Here is a 23,133-nt window from a genome sequence, read left to right as displayed (position 1 = left end):
GCTCATCAATCTTTTTCTGTAACCAGGATACCTGGAAAGTCTTAAATAACTCATGTTAAAATGTTGCAGTGCTGTAGAGTGGGGTCATGTTAACAATCCATTCAAACTTGTGGTCTTCGAGGTCAACTTTATGATTTATTGGTTGAAAATTGACAAAAAGCTTTAGAACTTAGAAACTATCATTCCTACAACTGTGCTGTGTATATGTCACAACATATAGCAGGAACCTATAAAGGTAACTGACCTTTGACCTCTCCTTTAAGAAGGTACATGTAATGTCCACAGTGATTAGACATACTTAATAAAACAGTGTGGGGCACAGAGTATTGTTGTGCATCAGTGTGGAACATGTCAGTAACACTGAGGGTTACACACACTTTGCCAGGTACACCTGTTCACCTGCTCGTTAAACACAAATGTCTAGTGAACCAATCAGACGTCAGCAAATTAAAGTATTTAAGCATACAGACATGTTCATGATGACCTGCTGAAGGTCAAAGCAAGTATCAGAATGGGGGAAAGAGATTGCGTGGTTGTTGGTGCCAGATGGGCTGGTCTGAGTATTTCAGAAACTGCTCATCCAATGAGCTCACAAAATTACCTCCACAGTTTACAGACTGTAGTGGCAATCCAACCAGCAAAAGGCCACCTGAGGGAATTTGAGTTATTTCCAACTCATCCTGGTGATGAGGTCAAACACAACCAGTACTTTTAACATTTTATCAATTATTTACCAAATTAAAAAACAACTTGTGGTAACTTATTTTTAATTTTGCTGCAGACAAGTTGAATGAATGCTTACTGGATCTAGAACACCATTTAGATCATAACAGCTCCTGATCAGGATGAATTTCATTTTCAAATCAAATTTCATGTCGCAGTTTCACAATTTTGTAACATATTGTAATGACCTGGCTGGGGTTGTTAGCCAGGTGCATTCTGGGTATTGTGTTGTCTCTGTGTTTTCTATCGTTCTGCTAGTTCATATGTGTTTGATTTGCATGTTGTGTTAGTGTTATGTTAATGTAAGCCACAGTGAAGTTGATGTGTGTTCTGTGGAGGGGGGTGAATTGGCGTAGTTGGCTGACACCGCGACTCTATGTGGTGGGAGCGTGATAGGGGTTCGGTGTCAGCAGTGTTACGTTGTGGTTGAAAAAGATGGTGAATAAATGCCTGTGGTGAACCACTACTGCCTCCTGCTGGATTATTCGGGGATTACCAGTCTGCTGCTGAGACGCTCGGGGTCATGCGGTGTACGAGGCACGAGCGCTCTCCATTCATTGCGAAGTTTAGCGATAGCTGCTAGCGCCCCGCTAGCCGTTAGCTAGTGAGCAGTTTAGCCAGTCAGCTCCCCAAACCCACAGTCGTTACAATTGGTGTCAGAAGTGGGATTCATGAGTGTCTAGCAGACACTATGGAGCCGACCATAGGCGAATTAGAGCGCGTAATCCGAGACAACAGCTCGCTTCTGGAAAGCATGGCTGCCGAGACCCAGCGGAGAAGACCCGAGCTGGGGCGGCCAGAGGGCCACAGCGCGCCCCGGAACAGCCACCCCCTGCTCTCCCTGCGACGGGAGGGGATTCCTGGGGCCGCACCACAGCTTCCTGGCAGGACGGCTGCTAAGCTACAGCACTACACTGGGGCGACGCAGCTGGAGCCGTATCTGGCCCAAGTCACGCTGGCTGCCACTCACAACGGGTGGGGTCAAGAAGAGACTGCCACCCACCTGGCGCTTGCACTGGAGGGCCCAGCGCTCCAGGTTCTGCTGGACCTGCCCCCAGAGGAGCAGCGCGACCTCCGGGCCTTGACCACGGCGCTCGGCAGACGGTTTGGACAGAGACCACCAGCCGAACAGAGCAGGGAGGAGCTGGCTTGCCGACGCGAGGGAGAGAGCCTGGGGTCCTTTGCTGCGGACGTCCGCCTCTATGCCCGACGGGGCTACCCGACATTCCCAGGAGCGGCACGAGAGGAGCTGGGTCTCCACGCCTTCCTGAGGGGCCTCACACCGGAGAGGCTGCGACAGCATGTCCGGCTGTCATCCCCCCGAGACCTGGAGGAGGCACTGAGGGAGGCTGAGCGGGCTGAGGAGGTGCTGCGGGGCGAGCCAGGGACCCGACGATCGGCCAGGATGGTCGAGCGAGAGATGAACGCGTCCCAGTCGGATGAGGAGGAGGAGGCCAGACGAGCCCAATCAGAGGCAGTTCCACGTCGGAGGCGCCGGACGGACTGCTGTTATCGGTGCGGGGAACCTGGTCACCTCGCCCGGAACTGTCCCGCACCTAGTCCTCGGAGCCGAGTGACATCACCGACGGGAAACGGCCACGGGGTGGGACAGTGAGGGAACCCCCACCCCAATCGTTAAACCCTCTCCATGACACTCATCCCGTGGTGGGCCGCTGTGGGTCCACCCGTGGACTGTACCTGGACTGTATAGTTGATGGACGGTCTTGCCGGGCCCTGGTAGACACGGGGTCCACCATCTGCTTGCTGCGAAGGGGGGTGCTCCCGGAGACGGGTGGCTCATTGCCAAAAGACTGGACCCCTACTCACACAGCGTTGTACACTGTCACAGGAGAAAAGACTGTGATGCCGGGGAAAAAGACTCTGCAGGTGGTGGTGGGAACGAACAGTGTGAACCATGAGTTCTGGCTTGCCGACATAACAGACGAGTGCATTGTTGGACTGGACTTGCTGGCCCACTGGGGGGCACGGGTCGATGTACCGGGAGTTGCCATCCACCTTGGTGCTGAGACCGTGCAGCTTCAAGTGGGCCGCGGTAGCCAGGGACAGACCCCCACCCCACCAGCACCCCCAAAGCCCTTACGCCCCGCAGCTCCATGCCACAGCCAGGGGCCGAGGGCGGCAGGGGTGCGGAAGAGGACCCAGGGGGTGGACGTAAGCAGGGCCAACATCCCGCAGCCAGAGTCGCCGCCTAGCTCGGCAGTCTCCCCGTCACCTGAGACTGTCGCGGCAGTAGAGGAGCTTGGGCGGCGAAGTGGGGTGCACCTCAGTGCGACACAGCAGCAGCAGTTGCAGAGCCTCTTGGCAGAGTTTATGGACACTTTTGCCGCCAGGGAAGAGGACTGCACAAGGACGGGCCTGGTGCAACACACTATAGACACTGGAGCAGCTGCTCCAATCCGGCTGCGGCCCCACCGCCTGCCCCTCGCCAAACGCCAAGCTGCCGAGGGACTGATAAAAGAGATGGCAGCTAATGGCGTCATTGAACCCTCGGATAGTCCATGGGCCGCACCTATGGTTATGGTGCGGAAGAAAACAGGGGGGTGGCGCCCTTGTGTGGACTACAGGCGTCTGAACGCGGTCACCCGCAAGGACTCTTACCCGTTACCTCGCATCGATGACGCACTGGATTACATCGCTGGGTCCAGTTGGTTCAGCTCGCTAGACCTCCGCAGTGGGTACTGGCAGGTGGAGCTCGCTGCCGAGGCGCGGCCCAAGACTGCATTCACCATAGGGCAAGGACTGTGGCAGTTTAAGGTGATGCCTTTTGGACTATGCAATGCACCAGCCACGTTCGAAAGGTTAATGGAAAGGGTCCTCAAAGACATTCCCCGTGCCCGCTGCGTGGTCTATTTGGATGACTTGCTGACTCATGCTAAGGACTTTGAACAGGCCGTGGCCAACCTACGAGAGGTTCTGACTGCCATCCGCGGGGCCGGACTAAAGCTGAACCCGGCCAAGTGCAACCTTCTTGCTCGCCAGGTGAAGTTCCTGGGACATGTGGTGAGCGAGCAGGGGGTGGCTACTGACCCCGAGAAGGTGGTTGCTGTGGGGGACTGGCCTACCCCATCGAACGTCGCCGAGCTACGAAGCTTCCTGGGGCTGGCCTCCTATTACAGGAGGTTTGTAAAAGACTTTGCCACCGTCGCTAGCCCCTTGCATCAGTTGACAAACAAGGGTCAGCGGTTTGGTTGGACGGAGGGCTGTGCAACGGCTTTCGAGCAGCTGAAAACTGCCCTTGTGAGTGCCCTGGTCTTGGCGTATCCTGACCCCAGCCAGCCTTTCATTTTGGACACCGACGCCAGCAACGTGGGGGTCGGAGCGGTGCTCTCCCAGAGGGGAGAGGCTGAGGAGCGAGTGGTGGCATACTACAGCTGCAGCCTCAGCCGGGCCGAGAGGAATTACTGTGTTACCCGGCGTGAGCTGTTGGCTGTGGTCCTGGCGGTTCGTCACTTCCGACCTTACCTCCTGGGCACTAAGTTCCTGCTCAGGACAGACCACGCCAGCCTAACCTGGATGCTGAACTTTCGCCAGCCAGAGGGTCAGGTGGCCCGGTGGCTGGAAATACTACAAGAGTACGACTTTGAGGCCCAGCACCGACCAGGGCGGCAACACGCCAACGCTGACGCCCTGTCCAGGCACCCCTGTTCTGCGGATGAGTGCCGGTACTGCAGGCGCATGGAGAAGCTGGACCGGGGTCCGACATCGGCAGCAGCAGAACCTGAGGGTGTGGATGAAGGGCAGGAACCTTTCACCGCGGCGGAGCTACAGCAGCACCAGGTGAGCGATCCAGCGCTGGAGATGGTGAGGGACTGGATGGAGGCAGGGACACGGCCAGACTGGTCCGCCGTGTCTTCCCAAGGGCCCGAGACAAAGTCGCTGTACTCCCAGTGGAACAGCCTGGAGCTCCATGGCGGTGTAATCTACCGGCGGTGGCGAGCGCCAGACGGGGGAGGCGACATACTCCAGCTCCTGGTTCCCCGGGCCTTGCGGCCTGAGGTCCTCCGCTGGGTCCATGGGGCTGCAGGTACTGGCCATTTTGGGAATGGCAAGACGTTGCGACGGCTGAGACGGCGGTTCTACTGGCCGGGGTGTCGTCAGGACGTGGAGATCCACGTCCACTGCTGTGACGACTGCACGGCGCAGAAAGGTCCCAGCCAGCGCTCCCATGCCCCATTGCAGCAATACCTAGTTGGGGCGCCAATGGAGCGGATCGGAGTGGATATCCTGGGTCCATTCCCTGTTACTGATGCCGGCAACCGGTATGTCCTGGTCGCGATGGATTATTTCTCAAAGTGGCCAGAGGCGTACGCGGTGCCGGATCAGAGTGCGGTGACGACGGCGCGGACTCTGGTGGATGAGATGTTCACGCGGTTTGGTGTACCGGAGGAGCTCCATAGCGACCAAGGGAGGAACTTTGAGAGCCAGGTGCTGGGAGAAGTGTGTCGGAGGCTGGGGGTGAGAAAAACGAGGACCACCCCCCTCCATCCTCAGAGCGATGGTCTGGTTGAGCGGTTCAACCGCACGCTGGCCACCCAGCTGGCCATCCTGACCAGCCAACATCAGAGGGACTGGGACCAACACCTGCCCCTTGTTTTGTGGGCATATCGAACAGCAGTGCAGGAGTCAAGTCAGTGTACTCCTGCAGCGTTGATGTTCGGAAGGGAGCTCCGGACCCCGGTGGACTTGGTGTTCGGAGCGCCCCCTGAGCCAGAGATTGCTGGTGGACCAGAGATGGACTACTTCCGGCGGCTCAGGGAGCGGTTGCACACGGTGCATCAACTGGCAAGACGGACATTGGAGGGAGCCGGGGCCCGCCAGAAACGGGCGTATGATACCCGTGCGCACGGTCCTATGCTGGGGGCCGGAGATCGGGTCTGGGTGTTCTGCCCCCAGAGGAAGCGGGGGCTGACCCCCAAGCTCATGAGCCACTGGCAAGGCCCGGGCGAAATCCTGGAACAGCTGTCGGAGGTGGTCTTCAGAGTCCGGATGCCAGGGCGGGGAAGGCGGGTGGTGCTACACAAGGACCGGCTGGCGCCATACCATCCGCTTGCCCCCAACCCGCAGGCTGGTGTGCAGCCTGGGGACTCCTCGCCCCCTACGCCCGGCCCGGAAGGGGGCGCCATGGATTCCCAGTCGAGGCCGAAGCGTACTCGACGCCGGCCCGGACATTTGCTGGACTACAGTGTGGACAGTTAAGGTTGTGGGGACACTAAACCTTTTTGGGAGGGGGCTGTGTAATGACCTGGCTGGGGTTGTTAGCCAGGTGCATTCTGGGTATTGTGTTGTCTCTGTGTTTTCTATCGTTCTGCTAGTTCATATGTGTTTGATTTGCATGTTGTGTTAGTGTTATGTTAATGTAAGCCACAGTGAAGTTGATGTGTGTTCTGTGGAGGGGGGTGAATTGGCGTAGTTGGCTGACACCGCGACTCTATGTGGTGGGAGCGTGATAGGGGTTCGGTGTCAGCAGTGTTACGTTGTGGTTGAAAAAGATGGTGAATAAATGCCTGTGGTGAACCACTACTGCCTCCTGCTGGATTATTCGGGGATTACCAGTCTGCTGCTGAGACGCTCGGGGTCATGCGGTGTACGAGGCACGAGCGCTCTCCATTCATTGCGAAGTTTAGCGATAGCTGCTAGCGCCCCGCTAGCCGTTAGCTAGTGAGCAGTTTAGCCAGTCAGCTCCCCAAACCCACAGTCGTTACAATATTATTTCAAAGCTTGCTTATGGGCTTGTTTTGGAGCAGACCAACAGTCAGGCTCGTCTTCACCCTTACTGTCAGACTCTGAATTGATGGTTCCGCTATATCTCACCTGGCTGAGTGGGGACACATGTACTAAACGTTAGAGTTCCCACTGCAGGAGCTTGGGTTTGAGTCTGCCCTCGACCGTTTCCTGTGTGCCATACCGCCTCACTCTCTCCCCACCTTCCTGCCTCATGTTCTGAAATCTCTTCCTCTCCATCATCTTTGAGTTTCTTTGAGTGGAGCTTCTTTTGCAGCTGTGACAAAATATAGAACGGTTTCTGCAACCAGGGGAGTAAAATGTGCTGCAGTGTGAGGGCGCACAGGTGTAGGTGTGGAATTTTACATATAAATATTATAGTTTACTTCATGCACAAGAAATGTAAACATTTAATCTAACCCACTTTTCATCAACTACATAACCTTTATTGGAGAGTACATTCACAAATTCTTTTTTCTTTACAAACTGCTCTTTTCATCTCTCCATGTCAGAGGTCAACTGAAACCAAGTCCACCTATATAAAAACACCCCATCAGACACACAGTATTTTCCTCAGCACTTCACAACTTTTGCAAGGTATATCGTTTTAACTTTTTTTTTCGGACCCCGGACACAGCGCTGTGAGGTAGTTTGCACACAATTTGGCCATGTAGAAAGCATCGTTTGTTTGGAACGCGTCATCACTGTTCATAAGAGTTTAATTTAATCAAACCTCATTTCAGGATCTACGTGGCTCCTCATCACTCGCCGATTCATCATTTTATTTAAATATCTGAATTTTCAGAATGGTGATCCAAGCGGGACACAGAGGCTGCTAGTTTTAACGCACCAGAATGCCGCAAATATAAATAAAAGTCTGACTATCCCGAGAGCCTAGCCGCAGCGACACCTTTCTTTCAAATGGATGCCTGCAGGTGCGTTGGAGCCGACTTTGCTACCCGCACAGAGCGTTTCTGACAGTCGGGCGCTGCTTATGCAATAAAGAAAAACAACAATACAGCATGTTTCTCTGCTCCAAGACATCCGCGGTCCTTTTACACGGTAAGCATGTCTATTATACCCAGCGCATAAATGTCTGTATGTCAGCGCTGATTAAACCCTGTTTAAAAAAAAAGAAAGAAAAAAAGAAATGTTTACGTGGAGGCTGTTGGCTCATTGGTGTCAGATGAACTTTTTTTCAATCACTGCACTGAGGGCATTAAAATAAATACAGTAACCATGAAAATAAGTTTTGTTGATAAAATACATTTCTTGAAACCGTCCATTGTTTTGTCCAAACTCTAAACACTGAATCCAATTTTCAAACTAAAAGCAGTGCTTTCAAAATTTACACTAAAGCAAAAAACCTACAAGAACAAAAAATAAACAAAATAAAATGATAGTACATAGTGACATATGTGTTTTATTTCTCATAACACATCATTTCCATCTTGTCTTCAGTCCTGCATTTTTATACTTCTAAGACCAAACTGAAAACTAAACTCTTCATATTCACAAACACTATTTGTTTCAGGATTTCATCATGATTCATTTTCCATATGAGGCAGTGCTTTCAAATTACTTTTGAAGTAGTACAGAGAAATTACTCTTCTCCTCTTCTTTTAAATTGCATCAATATTTTCCAACTGAGCAGTAAAAGGACACGGAAGTCAAACATGAAGCATCAACGTGATGTTTAGATGTCGATTAATATTACAATAAGAGACTAAAGTAACTCGCTTTGAACACTTCAGTTTTCTCTCTTGATGCTGCTGTTTGTTTCCTCCTCCACTTGTATTTTTCTGCACTTCAGTGAATGTGCATAGCGCCCTCTGTTGTATGTTTGGGAGAACTGCACTGCATTGTCATCAAATGAAACTGTGCAGAGGTGGAAAATGAGCAAAGGAAGCACATCAACTGAAGAAGCTTCTTGGATCAGAAGTTAAACATCATCCAGAACCTTAAAGAAGTAAAGTCGCTTTCTTTCCAGGCTCCTTAGACAACCATGACCTGGATGACTGAGAACCTACAAACACACATGAGCAGCAGTTTATTTAATGTGGACCTGAGCAGTGCCCAAAACAACAACCAAACAATTTTTATTGAACCCTACTTCAGCCAATCAGCAGTCTTTATCTCTTTCAGCATCAAACACAAACCACACCTTGAAGAGAGGTGACAAATCCACAAACACCTTCAAATGTAAACACACATCACACATGATGAACATGGATCCTAACATAGTTGATACTTTTTTTTGTAAAGCCTGATACTAAATGTGTGCAGGCCACCTGAACTGCTTTGTCTCGAGTGCCGCCCACTGGGTTGGTCACTAGAACTGTGTGTTGCCATCACTGGAGCCGTGGTTGGTCTTTTAGATTATTTAGACTGGGACTGTTTTTTGTTGATTAGGCGGCATGGTGTCCTGACGGCTGCCTCTGTTGTTTTTTTTCCCAGGAGGAGGAGAGTGGAGCACAGGTGGACAGCAGCCACGGAGCAGAGAGCACGGAGTTTTGGGTGAAGACATGACACAGGAGTCGAGGGAGCTCACTGGATTGTTGTGTTGTCTTATTTACTCCACTGTAAATAAAGAGCACTCTCCATCGCACGAGTCCTGCTTTTGGGTCCTCCTTCCCCACTTCACAAAGACTGAAACTAATTATACAGGTAATAATAAAGGAACCAAAAGTTCACATCTATAGCTTTAAATTTGGACAAATCTGTCAACACAACCATCATGAATAGAATAAAATACAAACAAACACTGAAACTAATGAAAAATTACACATGATATATGAACTGTGGAAACTAACTGAACAATAAAACTCAGAATAAACAAATTCAAACATTATATGAAAGGTATAAACTGATTTGCATCTTATTGATTTGCAGGCTCACTTTGCTCCAGGACTTGACGACTGGCCCAACCCGTACAGTCTTTGTCTCTTAATACTGAATGTTGAAAACTGATACTCATGGACACCTTATTTCAGCCTCTTTACTTTGCATAAGAGACCCAAAGCTTTACATCAACATGATGTTGTCTAGTGGACCAGCACGTCCATTACATGTTTTGCTGTTATTGCTGTTTGTTACGAGTTCAAATATTGAGGGTGAGCACAAAACAATAATGGTCCAGAAGAGCTTCGGTCAAACAATGATTTTAATGAACACGTGCGTGGGGAGATGAACACTGCCCACAGACAGCATCGATCTCCGCCCAATGATACACAAGCAGTTGTTTTATACCATCAGGGTTTACTTTTATGACGCCCCCTCATGCGTCAAGCAGATACAACACAGGCATAAGTTTCAAAACCACAAATGTTCTGTTGACGACTTTGGACACATTTAAAAGGACATCTTCTCCGTCTGGAGGCCAGGTGCTTCCTATTAATCTTCTAACTCTCGCTTATCTCCTGGAACAAACTGTCTCTTAGGCAGACACAATTTTGCAGTCACAAGCTTTTGCAAACTATTATTTGAACTCTTACACCAACAACGCCGTTAAACTCGCCCTCCCAGAAGCCATCGTCCTCGTGGGTCTCTCTGCTCAGGATGGGGATGATGGCGCCTTCTGGGAACGACAGCTCATCTTCCGTTTGTCCGCGTAGTCGTACAAAGCCTTTGCGAATGAAACTGCAACACAGACAGTGGCAACGAGGGTATTAAACAAAGCAGGAAATCAAAACTCCGATATTATCTGGTGGAGGCGGATCTCACTCCTCGAGTCTCCGTTGACGGAGCCGGTTGGGAGTTCGGTTTCAGGTTCGGTGGAGTTGCTGGAGGACTGGGATCGGGCGTCCAGCGCGGCCAGCGACTGCAGCATGCTCAGCAGGCTGTTGGACGAGGGCAGCTGCAGGTATTTCTCCGGGACGTAGCCCACCTGTCCGCTACGGTTTCTGGCCTGGAAACACAGACAATGCACACAGACGATGACAACAGCCAAAAATGTTTCAACAGGAAAACTCCTAATGAGAAAAAATAAAGTCAGATGTAAAGAGTAGGGCTGTAACAATATCACTGCATCGTCGCCAGAATTTAATAACAGCCACAAAGAGAATAATAGGAGAGCTTTTGTTCTCTCTTCCTGAATTAACAAGAAATCTAAAATCCTAAACAAGCCTCTGCTGAATTCATGAAGCTTGATTTCATGAACACCGGTGGCCTCCCCTTCCGCTGCTTACTTATTTTCATTCAGATTGAAAACACTCAGAGGTATTGGGATCTCTGTTGGGGCATGCTGTGGGGAATCACAGCACTAAAACAGATCTATATAAATGATATTGCTCACATTTTTATGTATGATTATATTCATTAAAATAAATACCCCATTAAAACACTATATCTGTATATGAAAAGATAATCACCTAAGTAAATATACATAAAATATTGGCTCAACACGTGGAACATTTGCACAATGGCTCACAGGAAAGCCAGACTTACACAATAAACAAAAGTAAAACAGCAACAATGCACAATGTTCCTTCAGGGAAATGATCTGAAAACAACCACACACAAAGTACACAATGACTACACACCAGCAGCTCTGCAGAGGCGTTTATAAAAGAATGACTTCACACAATGATGGGAGCATCCACAGCTGACATTTCTACATTTAAGTAGACACCACTGAACACCCGAAAAATGTCCTCAAAGACTTCTCAAATTTTCTCCCAAAGGTCCAGGAGCAACTTTGTAACAGTCTGTGACAAACAAAGTGAAAATGACAACTAAGTAGCTGGGAGATCATCAAATTAACATTTTATATCCATGACCAGGTCACTCCGCAGATCTCAAACTGATCAAGAGTCCACGAACCGCTGTTAAAAAGCAGAAGCTGACAAACTGTGATCAAACCGGAGCGCTGCTGAGGCAGGATTGGATCACCATCAATCAGGATTTGGCCCAGATTTTCAGTAGCTGCACTTAAGGTATGAATTTAAAAACTGCCTCATTCATGAATTATTGCATTCACAAACTTGGGTGCCATGCCCGCCCACCTGCCTGCCCGGCTGCGTGACGAGAATCTCCCATCAGCCCTTTACGGCTGCAGGGCCAAAAAAGAAGCAGAGAACTGTGTATTTGTACATTTTTTGATTTGTCTGTATGTTCAGCAGAGCTTCTACCACCCAGGCCAACCTGACCTGCCTCAATGCACCGCACGCATTTTAGTTGAATTATTCTAATTCCTGAAGCCACATCAGTTCAACTGATCCCAGAGAAACACTAAAACGTCCAGTAGATAGTCTGTACCGGTGCGAGGTCTTATAAAAACTGAAACTAAATGTTTGTCAAACAGTCTAAGAGCCAGAGAGTGAACTAATACACAAAACAACCAACCCTCAAACATGAGAGTGCATCTGCTACATAACTGTGTTTGTGTTATTTTTGTACCTTGACCCAGTCCTCCATGTCGCCATCATCGATGCCCTCCAAGATTTCCTGCTCCTCGATGGTCAGCTCGTCTGGCTGAGAAGCCTGCAGACAGACAAACACGTTCATTCAAATTAAAGCTGCGATGTAACAGTTTAACCATCTTCATTTCACCCGTGATGTATATTTTTCAAATACCGCCACACTGGTGAACGGACAAAAATGCTCACTGTGGCTTCAATAACATCAGCCAGAACACTGAAGAAAACACTGAGACCATGCCTGCATTTATACCACACTTTACTCAGGACTCAGGTAATATAAAACAACTAATACTCCAAAGCAGCACAAAACTCAGACTTAAACTAGAATTTCTGTACAAATTCAAAGAGCAGGTGTTTTAAACCTGGACACAGAATCATTAGTGCCACAAAGTTTGGGAAAGTAAATCTAAATGGGGGTTAAACACGACTGGAACTGATTAAAAACAGCCAAAACAAAAAGTGGCTTCACTTCAAAGTCAGAATTATAACTGGTATCCCAGTATTCGCTGCCTGTCTGTTGTCAGACGCATTTGTGTGACCATAAATACCACTTAAGTGGGAAAAGGAACTTCTGGTCATCTCTGCTTGGACTGCTGACTCAAGTGTCAAAAAATGATTTGATAGAGGAACTTGTATTGGAAAAAAGAGGAGCAGGGTATTGATCCCTGTTGATTTACCCGTCAGTCTACAGTCATACCTTTACCTATGACTAAAATCTGACACAAATGAGCATCTTCTGAAGGATGTCACCAGTCCTTCACCTGGTGACATGTTAAAGATCCACGTCCAATCCAAATATTTAATTAAAAGTGGAGGTTGTGCATTTATTTAGGAAGATAAACAGTCTGATAAAGTCGGAACAAACACGAGCTGGAAATAGTCCCACGGTGAGGAAATGAGACGACACATCTGTAAATAAAAACTAAAAATGGGAAATAATCTAAGTTCCTGTGCAGGGAAAGGAGTACAGTACAAAGTTCACTGTTCTGCCTTCAGGCTCATAGTTCAGACTAACAAAGATAAAGACCAATCACGCAGGACTTATTATGTTTCCTGCTTTGACTTCTTACCCAGACTGTTCCATAATGTGTGTGCAGCACTTTTGTGATTAAAATCTATTTAAATTAGTTGTTTATTTCAGTGCAGACAGATTATTGACACTCAAACAATGGAGCTACTTTGTCTGTTACTTACAATTTTTTAGAAAATTAGAACATTTTTTCCTGCTTGTGTATCAATTTAGAGGAAAGGTCATCACCCAGCTTCTCAAGCTTCATACTCCAGTGATCATGAATGTCTAAAAAAAAAAAAAAAATCTTTTCTGCATCTGGTATTGTTGAGATGTTTAACTCTGGACCAAAAAGGTGGATCTGCTCTGCCTAAAGCCGCTTTGAGCATCAAGGTCCTGAGCCGAGTCCAGTCCGGGCTTTTGTGGCCACGGCCAGCTCAGCTTTCAGGATGCCCGTGAGCTGCTTGTTCCACTCGTCTGATTTTGTATTGATTGTTGTCTAAACAAATTAATCTGTCATCTGTTGAGCTTTGTTCCACTTCTCAACAATCTCCTCTGATCTGTGTTCATTACAGCATTTTACCTGTGGTTTCCAACCTGTGCAGTTCAAACCTGAAGGATCCACATTTCACTTCACTTTTCTGTAGAAATAGATTTTCCGGTAAACTGATTAACACCTCCTGCCAACTAAATTAGTCAAACACGAACCTTATTTTATGCTACAAAATTTGTATTAAAAGCAACCCAAACACTTTGAGATTTGGATTTTAATAGTTTCAAAAATTATTCTTCAAGTTTTACTTGAACATTTTAGAGAAATCATGTTAAGTTCTAAATTTTTAAGGTTGGGGATTTCATTCCATGCATAATAAATACGAGTTTATTTTCCCCAATAATCACTAAAAGCAATCGCATGTGATATTTTATGCATTTAATAATGAATAAAAAGAGAAAAACATCAGTATTTACCGTATCTGAGTCGACAGGCTGGAACATGAAGTCTGGTGCTTGCTGGAACGCCATGTTCTTCTGCACAAACAGCTGCTGGTGAAACTCCTGCAGAACCTGCATGCGTTTCAAGGGAACAGACAAAAATATACATATATACTTATTTAAGGTTTATCACAAGCTTACAAATCAGCCCATGTCTAAACCTGCATAATTAACACTTAGTAAAGCCTTTAGGGTTCAGGCTTGCTCCCTATTTAGTTTTAATTTCTTGCCCACATTTATTTCTATTTAAAATTAACTTTGAAAAAAAAAAAAGACCTCCAGCTGAATGAATTGTGGCCAGTGATCCGTGTAGCTTTGGGCCACATTTATCATTTTTTATTTTCCATTACTCTGTCAGTTTATTTCTGTTGTATTAAGTTATGTGATTTGCTTATAAAATGAACCCAAATCAGCTTTTTATTATTTTAAACAAGTCAAATAAAAGAAAACGCCAATAACAATTAAGAGAATGACCATAAAGCCGTTTCTGGTTACTATCAGCTGATCTGAATGCTGATGACCACTCTGGTGTTTGTGGTCACAGCCTGACATTAAAAACGTATCACAGGCTCGAGTTCACCGCCTGCCTATTTTCACACAGACTATTTTTAACTCTCCAGCTGCTGAAAGCTTAAAGAGACAGTTAACAAATTACATAACATATCACTGTAAGTAACACAGGTGAAGGTACAAACAGTTTTAATTCTAATTTCAGGTTTTTTCTAAAGCCAGCTAAAGCAGCCGGGGACTGGACCACAACCTGGACCACAAAGCTCTCTGCCCACCCGAGGGAGGACGAAGTACCTGTGTGGATATTTTAAGCTGAACTCATGGGGCACAGCTATTAGCTGTTCTGGAAAACAAAGAAACCTCCCCAGTACTGGTCCCAGGCTAGTAACTTTGGTCTTTTGAATTGTACTTAAGTTTGGCCCCTCATCAAGAACCAGTTGCCTTGGGGAGACCATACCAGGGGACAGCATAGCTTCTCCTCCTCAACTGCGATCATTCACAGAAAGGAAAGGAGCCAGTGTAGGTGGTTTGACTGGCATCTGAAATAGGCGGCCTCCAGAATGTCTCCTAGACGAGCTGGTAAGGGCAGACCAAACACACACTGGACACATTATGTATCTCGGCCGGCTCGCCGTGGTATCCCAGTATTCGCTGCCTGTCTGTTGTCAGACGCATTTGTGTGACCATAAATACCACTTAAGTGGGAAAAGGAACTTCTGGACATCTCTGCTTGGACTGCTGACTCAAGTGTCAAAAAATGATTTGATAGAGGAACTTTTATTGGAAAAAAGAGGAGCAGGGTATTGATCCCTGTTGATTTACCCGTCAGTCTACAGTCATACCTTTACCTATGACTAAAATCTGACACAAATGAGCATCTTCTGAAGGATGTCTGACCTCTGCCTTAGAAACACGATGAAGAGCTGAGTTATTTGGAAAGCTACTCGTTTACACCGAAAGGCACCAGAGTGGCGGCTCACTGTTCTCCAGGAAGAGCAGGAGTAGGTGGCTGGGGAGGGGGACGTCTGGGCATCATGACCGGACTCAGATAAGCAGCAGAAAATAGATGGAAGGAAGTCAGGTTTAGTAATATCAGTTTTATATTCTTTAATCTTGTACACCGTATAAATGCCTAACATTTTAATCAGGCTTCCTGTAGAAACAAGATGCTGCTGCGTCTCTGCTCACATGGAGAGGCAGAGGTTGAGGTTGTGTGTGAGAAATATATTACTATGAATTACAAGGCTAACAATTACACCAAACTGCCAGGCTTGACACCATCTGAAAAGTAAAATGAGCATAAAATGAGCAGCTTACCCAAGCCAAGTTAAATAGTATCCCACAAGTAGCTCATTTTACTTTTGCTCCCCCAACTTATTTAATCAACCAGCCACAGTGTGGAGCTGACATTCCAATCAAGCTTAATCAAACAATTAAGCTCTCTCTTTCATAGATATAAATAACTGCTGCTAGCTATGACGTTTAAGGAGTGAATAGTGAACTTCTTTTAATGGTGTGTTTAATTAATTTTATTTAATAACTTGTGACCTTTGAGTCCCTTCCTTGCAAGAATTATGGCCAATGACGGAAATGTATGTATTACATTTAAATCAAATCAAATCACTTTTTATTGTCACATCACATGTGCAGGCACACTGGCACAGCACATGCGAGTGAAATTCTTGTGTGCGAGCCCCACAAGCAACAGAGATGTGCAAACACAACAACACAAACGAGCAAAATACAAGAATGGCCAACCTGAAACTAATAAATATATGTACAATATATAATAGTGTATGCATTTCTGGATGTGTATACTAAATATTTTCCTACGTGTGTGTGTGTGTGTGTGTATACACATTTTTACAAATTAAATAGTAAAAAAATAAAATAAAATAATAATAATAATAATAATAATAAAATATATAAAATATACAGAGTTGAATATGTGCAAAACAAGTGGCATTTATATACAGTGTGGAGTGCATAATGTTGAAGTTCCAGTAGTGAAGCTGAGGTGTCTATGACGTGTTCAGCAGTCTGATGGCCTGATGGAAAAAGCTGTCTCTCAGTCTGCTGGTACGGGACCGGATGCTGCAGAACCTCCTTCCTGATGGAAGCAGTCTGAACAGTTTATGGCTGGGGTGACTGGAGTCCTTGATGATCCTCCCCGCTTTCCTCAGGCAGCGCTTCCTGTAGATGTCTTGGAGGGAGGGAAGCTCACCTCCAATTATCCGTTCAGAGCACCGCACTACTCGCTGGAGAGCTTTGCAGTTGTAGGCGGTGCTGTTGCCATACCAGGTGGTGATGCATCCAGTGAGGATGCTCTCAATGGCACAGTGATAGAAGGTCCTGAGGATGCGGGGGCTCATGCCGAATCTTTTCAGTCTCCTGAGAAAGAAGAGGTGCTGCTGCGCCTTCTTCACTGTTTTGTTTGTGTGTACTGACCACGTAAGATCCTCAGCCAGATGTACGCCAAGGAACCGGAAGCTGCTCACTCTCTCCACAGCAGCGCCGTTGATGGTGATGGGGGTGTGTACTTCTCTGCACCTCCGGAAGTCCACTATCAACTCCTTTGTCTTTGCGACGTTGAGGGTGAGATGGTTGTCTTGACACCAGTGGGTCAGGGCGCTGACCTCCTCCCTGTAAGCCGTCTCATCACCGTTGGTGATAAGACCCACCACTGTAGTGTCGTCCGCAAACTTCACAATGATGTTGGAGCTGTTAGTGGCTGTGCAGTCGTAGGTGTAGAGTGAGTACAGGAGAGGGCTCAGTACACACCCCTGTGGAGCACCAGTGTTCAGTGTGATGGGGGATGAGGTGATGCTGCCCAGTCTGACCACCTGGCGTCTGTCAGACAGGAAGCTAAGGATCCAGCTGCAGAGGGAGCTGCTCAGTCCTAGATCCTGCAGTTTCCTGTCCAGCTTCGAGGGAACGATGGTATTGAATGCTGAGCTGTAATCTACAAACAGCATCCTCACATACGTGTCTCTCTTCTCCAGGTGTGACAGGGCAGTGTGTAGTGTCAGGGCTATGGCATCATCAGTGGACCTGTTGTGGCGGTATGCAAACTGTAGAGGGTCCAGTGAGTCGGGTAGTGCAGAGCAGATGAAGTCCCTGACCAGCTTCTCGAAGCATTTGCTTACGATGGGGGTCAGGGCTACAGGTCGCCAGTCGTTCAATGAGGAGATGGTGGAGGATTTGGGTACAGGGACGATGGTGGCCATTTTGAAGCAGGCTGGGACTACAGACAGAGAGAGGGAAAGGTTGAAGATGTGCGTGAACACTCCAGCCAGCTGAGCCGCGCATGACCTGAGGACGCGGCCGGGAATCCCGTCCGGACCAGTAGCTTTGCGTGCGTTCACCTTCCTGAAGCACTTCCGCACATCCTCCTCAGACACAGTGTGCGCACTGACGTCATCCGCGGTGCGCACACTGTCCGGTCTCATGGTGTTCGCTGTGTCGAATCTAGCGTAGAATACGTTTAGATCCTCACACAGAGAGGCCGTGGTCTGCGGTGTGCTGGTTTTCCCTCTAAAGTCTGTGATCGTGTTTAGTCCCTGCCACATACTCCGAGGGTTGTCAAACTGTTGTTCCACCCTGTCCCTGTACTCACGTTTGGCTGCTTTGATCGTCTTCCGGAGTTGGTAATGTGCGTGTTTGTAGTCCGATGTGTTCGCGGAGGCAAAGGCGGTGTTCCGTGCCGCCAGTGCCGCGCGAACATCTCCGTTAATCCAGGGTTTTTGATTTGGGAAGGATTTGACTGTTCTGGATGGGACGACATCTTCCATGCATTTCCTGATAAATCCACAGACTGAGTCTGTGTATTCATCAATGTCTCTGGCGGCCACGTGAAACATTTCCCAGTCCGTGTGATCAAAACAGTCCCGCAGCGCAGACTCCGATTGGTCCGTCCAACAGTGCACCGCCCTCCGGGTTGGAGCTTCCTGTTTCTGTTTAAGATTGGAAAACAATGTTAATGCCACAAACGTGAGTTGTCATATACATCTGTGAGTTAATCTGCACAACCGTGTGCACATGTGCTCTGTGCATGTACACACACAAAGAATTGACCTTCGTTCCTTAAATTTGTAGCATTGCCTCTGTGCTGACTGATGGTGCTCAGTGGCTTTTGCTTCTTGCTTTTAAATCAGATGTCACTCTCAACATAAACACAAGCTACAGCAGCCAAGCAGTCTTAGCTGAGGAAACAAAGATACATTTCCTCATTTAATGTAAAATATTGTGGTGATGTTATGTTATATTAGGCAGGCAGCTGCCCAAATAACACTGTGACAATCAAAAGTATATCTATTTTGAACGCCTCAGCTGGAAAAATTCAAAATGGTTTGTAAAGTTGGCCACAGGTCTGTATGTAAATGGGAGTTAAAACATTGCTTCATATTTGGATATGTATGATGTTAGTGTTTCTAAAATACTAAAAAATGTGTTTATTAACAAAGTAAACTAAAAATAGACATTATTAAACTTTATACTTTTAACTACAGAATTGAACATAATATGAGATAATGTGTTTCCACTGTGGGAATGATGGATCCAATGACAAATAACTTTCAGATTAGTAAAGCTATATTTTTAATCTTTCTAGTTTTCCATTTCTATTTAGATGGTTTATATTTATATTTAAAAGGAACAGGATCATAACAAAATAACACCACTGCAAGTGTAACAAAAATATGTTGAAATCAAATGGTATGTTATTTGAAATCAATATGAAACAATGACACATGCATTTTATCCAATTTTTTTATTTATTTAATTTTTCCCAATTGTCCAAATTAGTCTGTGATTTGCCTTATTGTCCAACAAATCATATTTATATACAAATATATGTGACTCTCAAATATGATTTAAATGGATCATTCCTCACTTGATGACGAATTATCCATTTAAATATTTGCAGAGTCCTAAACTTGATGCCAGTGAACTTATCAGCGGTTGGTTTTAAGAAAAAAAGCCCAAAAAATCCCCTATGAGCAAGCACTTGGCGACGGTGGGGAGGAAAAACTCCCTTTTAACAGGGAGAAACCTCCGACAGAACCAGGCTCAGGAAGGGGTGGCCATCTGTCGCTGCCGAGTGGGCTTAAAATGTTCACTGTCCATCCTCCTTCTGACAGGAACTTCCTACAGACCAGGTATGAAGGATGCCTGAGTGGATATACAAAACTCACAAGTTCCTGGCTCTCACGGCTCCTCTGCAGAGGGTTAGTCGAAGAAGGAGGGGCATCGCGAGGGGCGTCGGGGGACGGGGGACTGTGCCTCACTGCCCTCCCCTTCTCCAAGAAACCCGTCTTCAACCGAGCCGAGAGAGCCGGGAACTTGTGAGGTGTGCATGTCCTGGTGAGCCTCCACCGTTTTATGGGTGGGTGCAGCCTCGACTGTACAGAGACAGACCAGACCAGCTGCACCACACAGACACTTCAAACCTCATCTGTGGACAATAAACAGACACACACAGACAGACAGACACACATACACACACACACACACACACACACACACACACACACACACACACAGACAGACACACATATATACACACACACACACACACACACACACACACACACACACACACACACACACACACACACACAGACAGACACACATATATACACACACACACACACACACACACACATACATACATACATACATCTTACTATTAAAAAAATAAATAAAGTTAGGGTTCCTAACAATTAGCAATACAAGACATAAATACACACATAAACATTACAAGACATAAAAACAAGTGAAAAATATTTGCAACAAACAGACCTCAGTGCAAGAAAGTTACTTAACAGCAATTGAAGACATACATACAGACATAAACCTTATAAGACATAAAAAAGAGGCAAAGATATTTGCAATAAACAGACCTAAGTGCAAGAAAGTTACTTACCAGCAATACAAGACATAAGTACAAATATAAACATTATAAGACATAAAAACAGGTCAAAGATATTTGCAACAAACAGACCTCAGTGCAAGAAAGTTACTTAACAGCAATTGAAGACATACATACACACATAAACATTAAAAGACATAAAAACAAGTCAAAGATATTTGCAACAAACAGACCTCAGTGCAAGAAAGTTACTTACCAGCAATACAAGACATAAATACACACATAAACATTAGAAGACATAAAAACAAGTCAAAGATATTTGCAACAAACAGACCTCAGTGCAAGAAAGTTACTTACCAGCAATTGAAGACATAAGTACAAATATAAACATTATAAGACATAAAAACAGGTCAAAGATATTTGCAACAAACAGACCTAAGTGCAAGAAAGTTACTTACCAGCAATCCAAGACATACATACACACATAATCATTACAAGACATAAATACACACATAAACATTATAAGACATAAAAACAAGTCAAAGATATTTGCAACAAACAGACCTCAGTGCAAGAAAGTTACTTACCAGCAATTGAAGACATACATACAGACATAAACATTATAAGACATAAAAACAAGTCAAAGATATTTGCAACAAACAGACCTCAGTGCAAGAAAGTTACTTACCAGCAATACAAGACATAAGTACAAATATAAACATTAGAAGACATAAAAACAGGTCAAACATATTTGCAACAAGCAGACCTCAGTGCAAGAAAGTTACTTAAGAGCAATTGAAGACATACATACAGACATAAACATTAAAAGACATAAAAACAAGTCAAAGATATTTGCAACAAACAGACCTCAGTGCAAGAAAGTTACTTAACAGCAATTGAAGACATACAAGACATAAACAATATAAGACATAAAAAAGAGGCAAAGATATTTGCAACAAACAGACCTCAGTGCAAGAAAGTTACTTAACAGCAATTGAAGACATAAATACACACATAAACATTATAAGACATAAAAACAGGTCAAAGATATTTGCAACAAACAGACCTCAGTGCAAGAAAGTTACTTACCAGCAATTGAAGACATATATACACACATAAACATTATAAGACATAAAAACAGGTCAAACATATTTGCAACAAACAAAACTCAGTGCAATAAAGTTACTTACCAGCAATACAAGACATAAATACACACATAAACATTATAAGACATAAAAACAGGTCAAAGATATTTGCAACAAACAGACCTCAGTGCAAGAAAGTTACTTAACAGCAATTGAAGACATAAATACACACATAAACATTACAAGACATAAAAACAGGTCAAAGATATTTGCAACAAACAGACCTCAGTGCAAGAAAGTTACTTACCAGCAATACAAGACATAAATACACATATAAACATTATAAGACATAAAAACAAGTCAAAGATATTTCCAATAAACAGACCTCAGTGCAAGAAAGTTACTTACCAGCAATGCAACACATAAGTACAAATATAAACATTAGAAGACATAAAAACAGGTCAAAGATATTTGCAACAAACAGACCTCAGTGCAAGAAAGTTACTTACCAGCAATACAAGACATAAATACACACATAAACATTAGAAGACATAAAAACAAGTCAAAGATATTTGCAACAAACAGACCTCAGTGCAAGAAAGTTACTTACCAGCAATTGAAGACATACATACAAATATAAACATTATAAAACATAAAAGCAAGTCAAAGATATTTGCAACAAACAGACCTCAGTGCAAGAAAGTTACTTACCAGCAATTGAAGACATAAGTACAAATATAAACATTATAAGACATAAAAACAGGTCAAAGATATTTGCAATAAACAGACCTCAGTGCAAGAAAGTTACTTACCAGCAATCCAAGACATAAGTACAAATATAAACATTATAAGACATAAAAACAGGTCAAAGATATTTGCAACAAACAGACCTAAGTGCAAGAAAGTTACTTACCAGCAATCCAAGACATACATACACACATAAACATTATAAGACATAAAAACAAGTCAAAGATATTTGCAACAAACAGACCTCAGTGCAAGAAAGTTACTTACCAGCAATACAAGACATAAATACACACATAAACATTACAAGACATAAAAACAGGTCAAAGATATTTGCAACAAACAGACCTCAGTGCAAGAAAGTTACTTACCAGCAATACAAGACATAAATACACACATAAACATTACAAGACATAAAAACAGGTCAAAGATATTTGCAACAAACAGACCTCAGTGCAAGAAAGTTACTTACCAGCAATACAAGACATAAGTACAAATATAAACATTATAAGACATAAAAACAGGTCAAAGATATTTGCAACAAACAGACCTCAGTGCAAGAAAGTTACTTACCAGCAATACAAGACATAAGTACAAATATAAACATTATAAGACATAAAAACAGGTCAAAGATATTTGCAACAAACAGACCTAAGTGCAAGAAAGTTACTTACCAGCAATACAAGACATAAGTACAAATATAAACATTATAAGACATAAAAACAGGTCAAAGATATTTCCAATAAACAGACCTAAGTGCAAGAAAGTTACTTACCAGCAATACAAGACATAAGTACAAATATAAACATTATAAGACATAAAAACAGGTCAAAGATATTTGCAACAAACAGACCTCAGTGCAAGAAAGTTACTTAAGAGCAATTGAAGACATACATACAGACATAAACATTATAAGACATAAAAACAAGTCAAAGATATTTGCAACAAACAGACCTCAGTGCAAGAAAGTTACTTACCAGCAATTGAAGACATACATACACACATAAACATTAAAAGACATAAAAAAAGGTCAAAGAT

General features: G+C 44.9%; 1 protein-coding gene across 2 annotated transcripts; it reads right to left on the bottom strand.

Moving 5' to 3' along the window:
- Positions 1-7,467: 7,467 nt before the first annotated feature.
- Positions 7,468-15,429, bottom strand: LOC146572067 (F-BAR and double SH3 domains protein 2-like). 2 transcript variants are annotated; one of them, XM_085276086.1, is made up of 5 exons: positions 15,295-15,429; positions 13,864-13,959; positions 11,863-11,946; positions 10,189-10,372; positions 7,468-10,104 (listed from the first exon to the last, which is right to left on the bottom strand). In XM_085276086.1, exons 2-5 carry the CDS (start codon positions 13,915-13,917, stop codon positions 10,019-10,021), a joined length of 408 nt encoding a protein of 135 aa, XP_085132212.1. In that variant the 5' UTR covers positions 13,918-13,959; positions 15,295-15,429; the 3' UTR covers positions 7,468-10,018. The 2 variants fall into 2 exon arrangements, with proteins under 2 accessions (XP_085132212.1, XP_085132211.1); XM_085276085.1 differs by lacking the exon at positions 15,295-15,429 and having other exon boundaries at positions 13,864-13,996.
- Positions 15,430-23,133: the final 7,704 nt, after the last annotated feature.

The sequence above is a fragment of the Mchenga conophoros genome, linkage group LG6 (genome assembly GCF_057382185.1).
Source record: "Mchenga conophoros isolate Kocher_MC1m ecotype Shallow Benthic linkage group LG6, M_conophoros_male_GT1.1, whole genome shotgun sequence".
Taxonomy (NCBI): domain Eukaryota; kingdom Metazoa; phylum Chordata; class Actinopteri; order Cichliformes; family Cichlidae; genus Mchenga; species Mchenga conophoros.
The sequence above is the reverse complement of the archived record's forward strand: the minus strand, read 5'-3'. Positions and strand labels throughout refer to the sequence as shown.

Coding starts and splice junctions, on each gene's coding strand:
- LOC146572067 (XM_085276085.1), bottom strand. CDS start 13,965: ATGCAGGTTCTGCAGGAGTTTCACCAGCAGCTGTTTGTGCAGAAGAAC. Junction 11,947..13,863: donor AGCCTGTCGACTCAGATACG/GTAAATACTGAT, acceptor GTCTGTCTGCAG/GCTTCTCAGCCAGACGAGCT. Junction 10,105..10,188: donor CGTCAACGGAGACTCGAGGA/GTGAGATCCGCC, acceptor TCTGTGTTGCAG/TTTCATTCGCAAAGGCTTTG.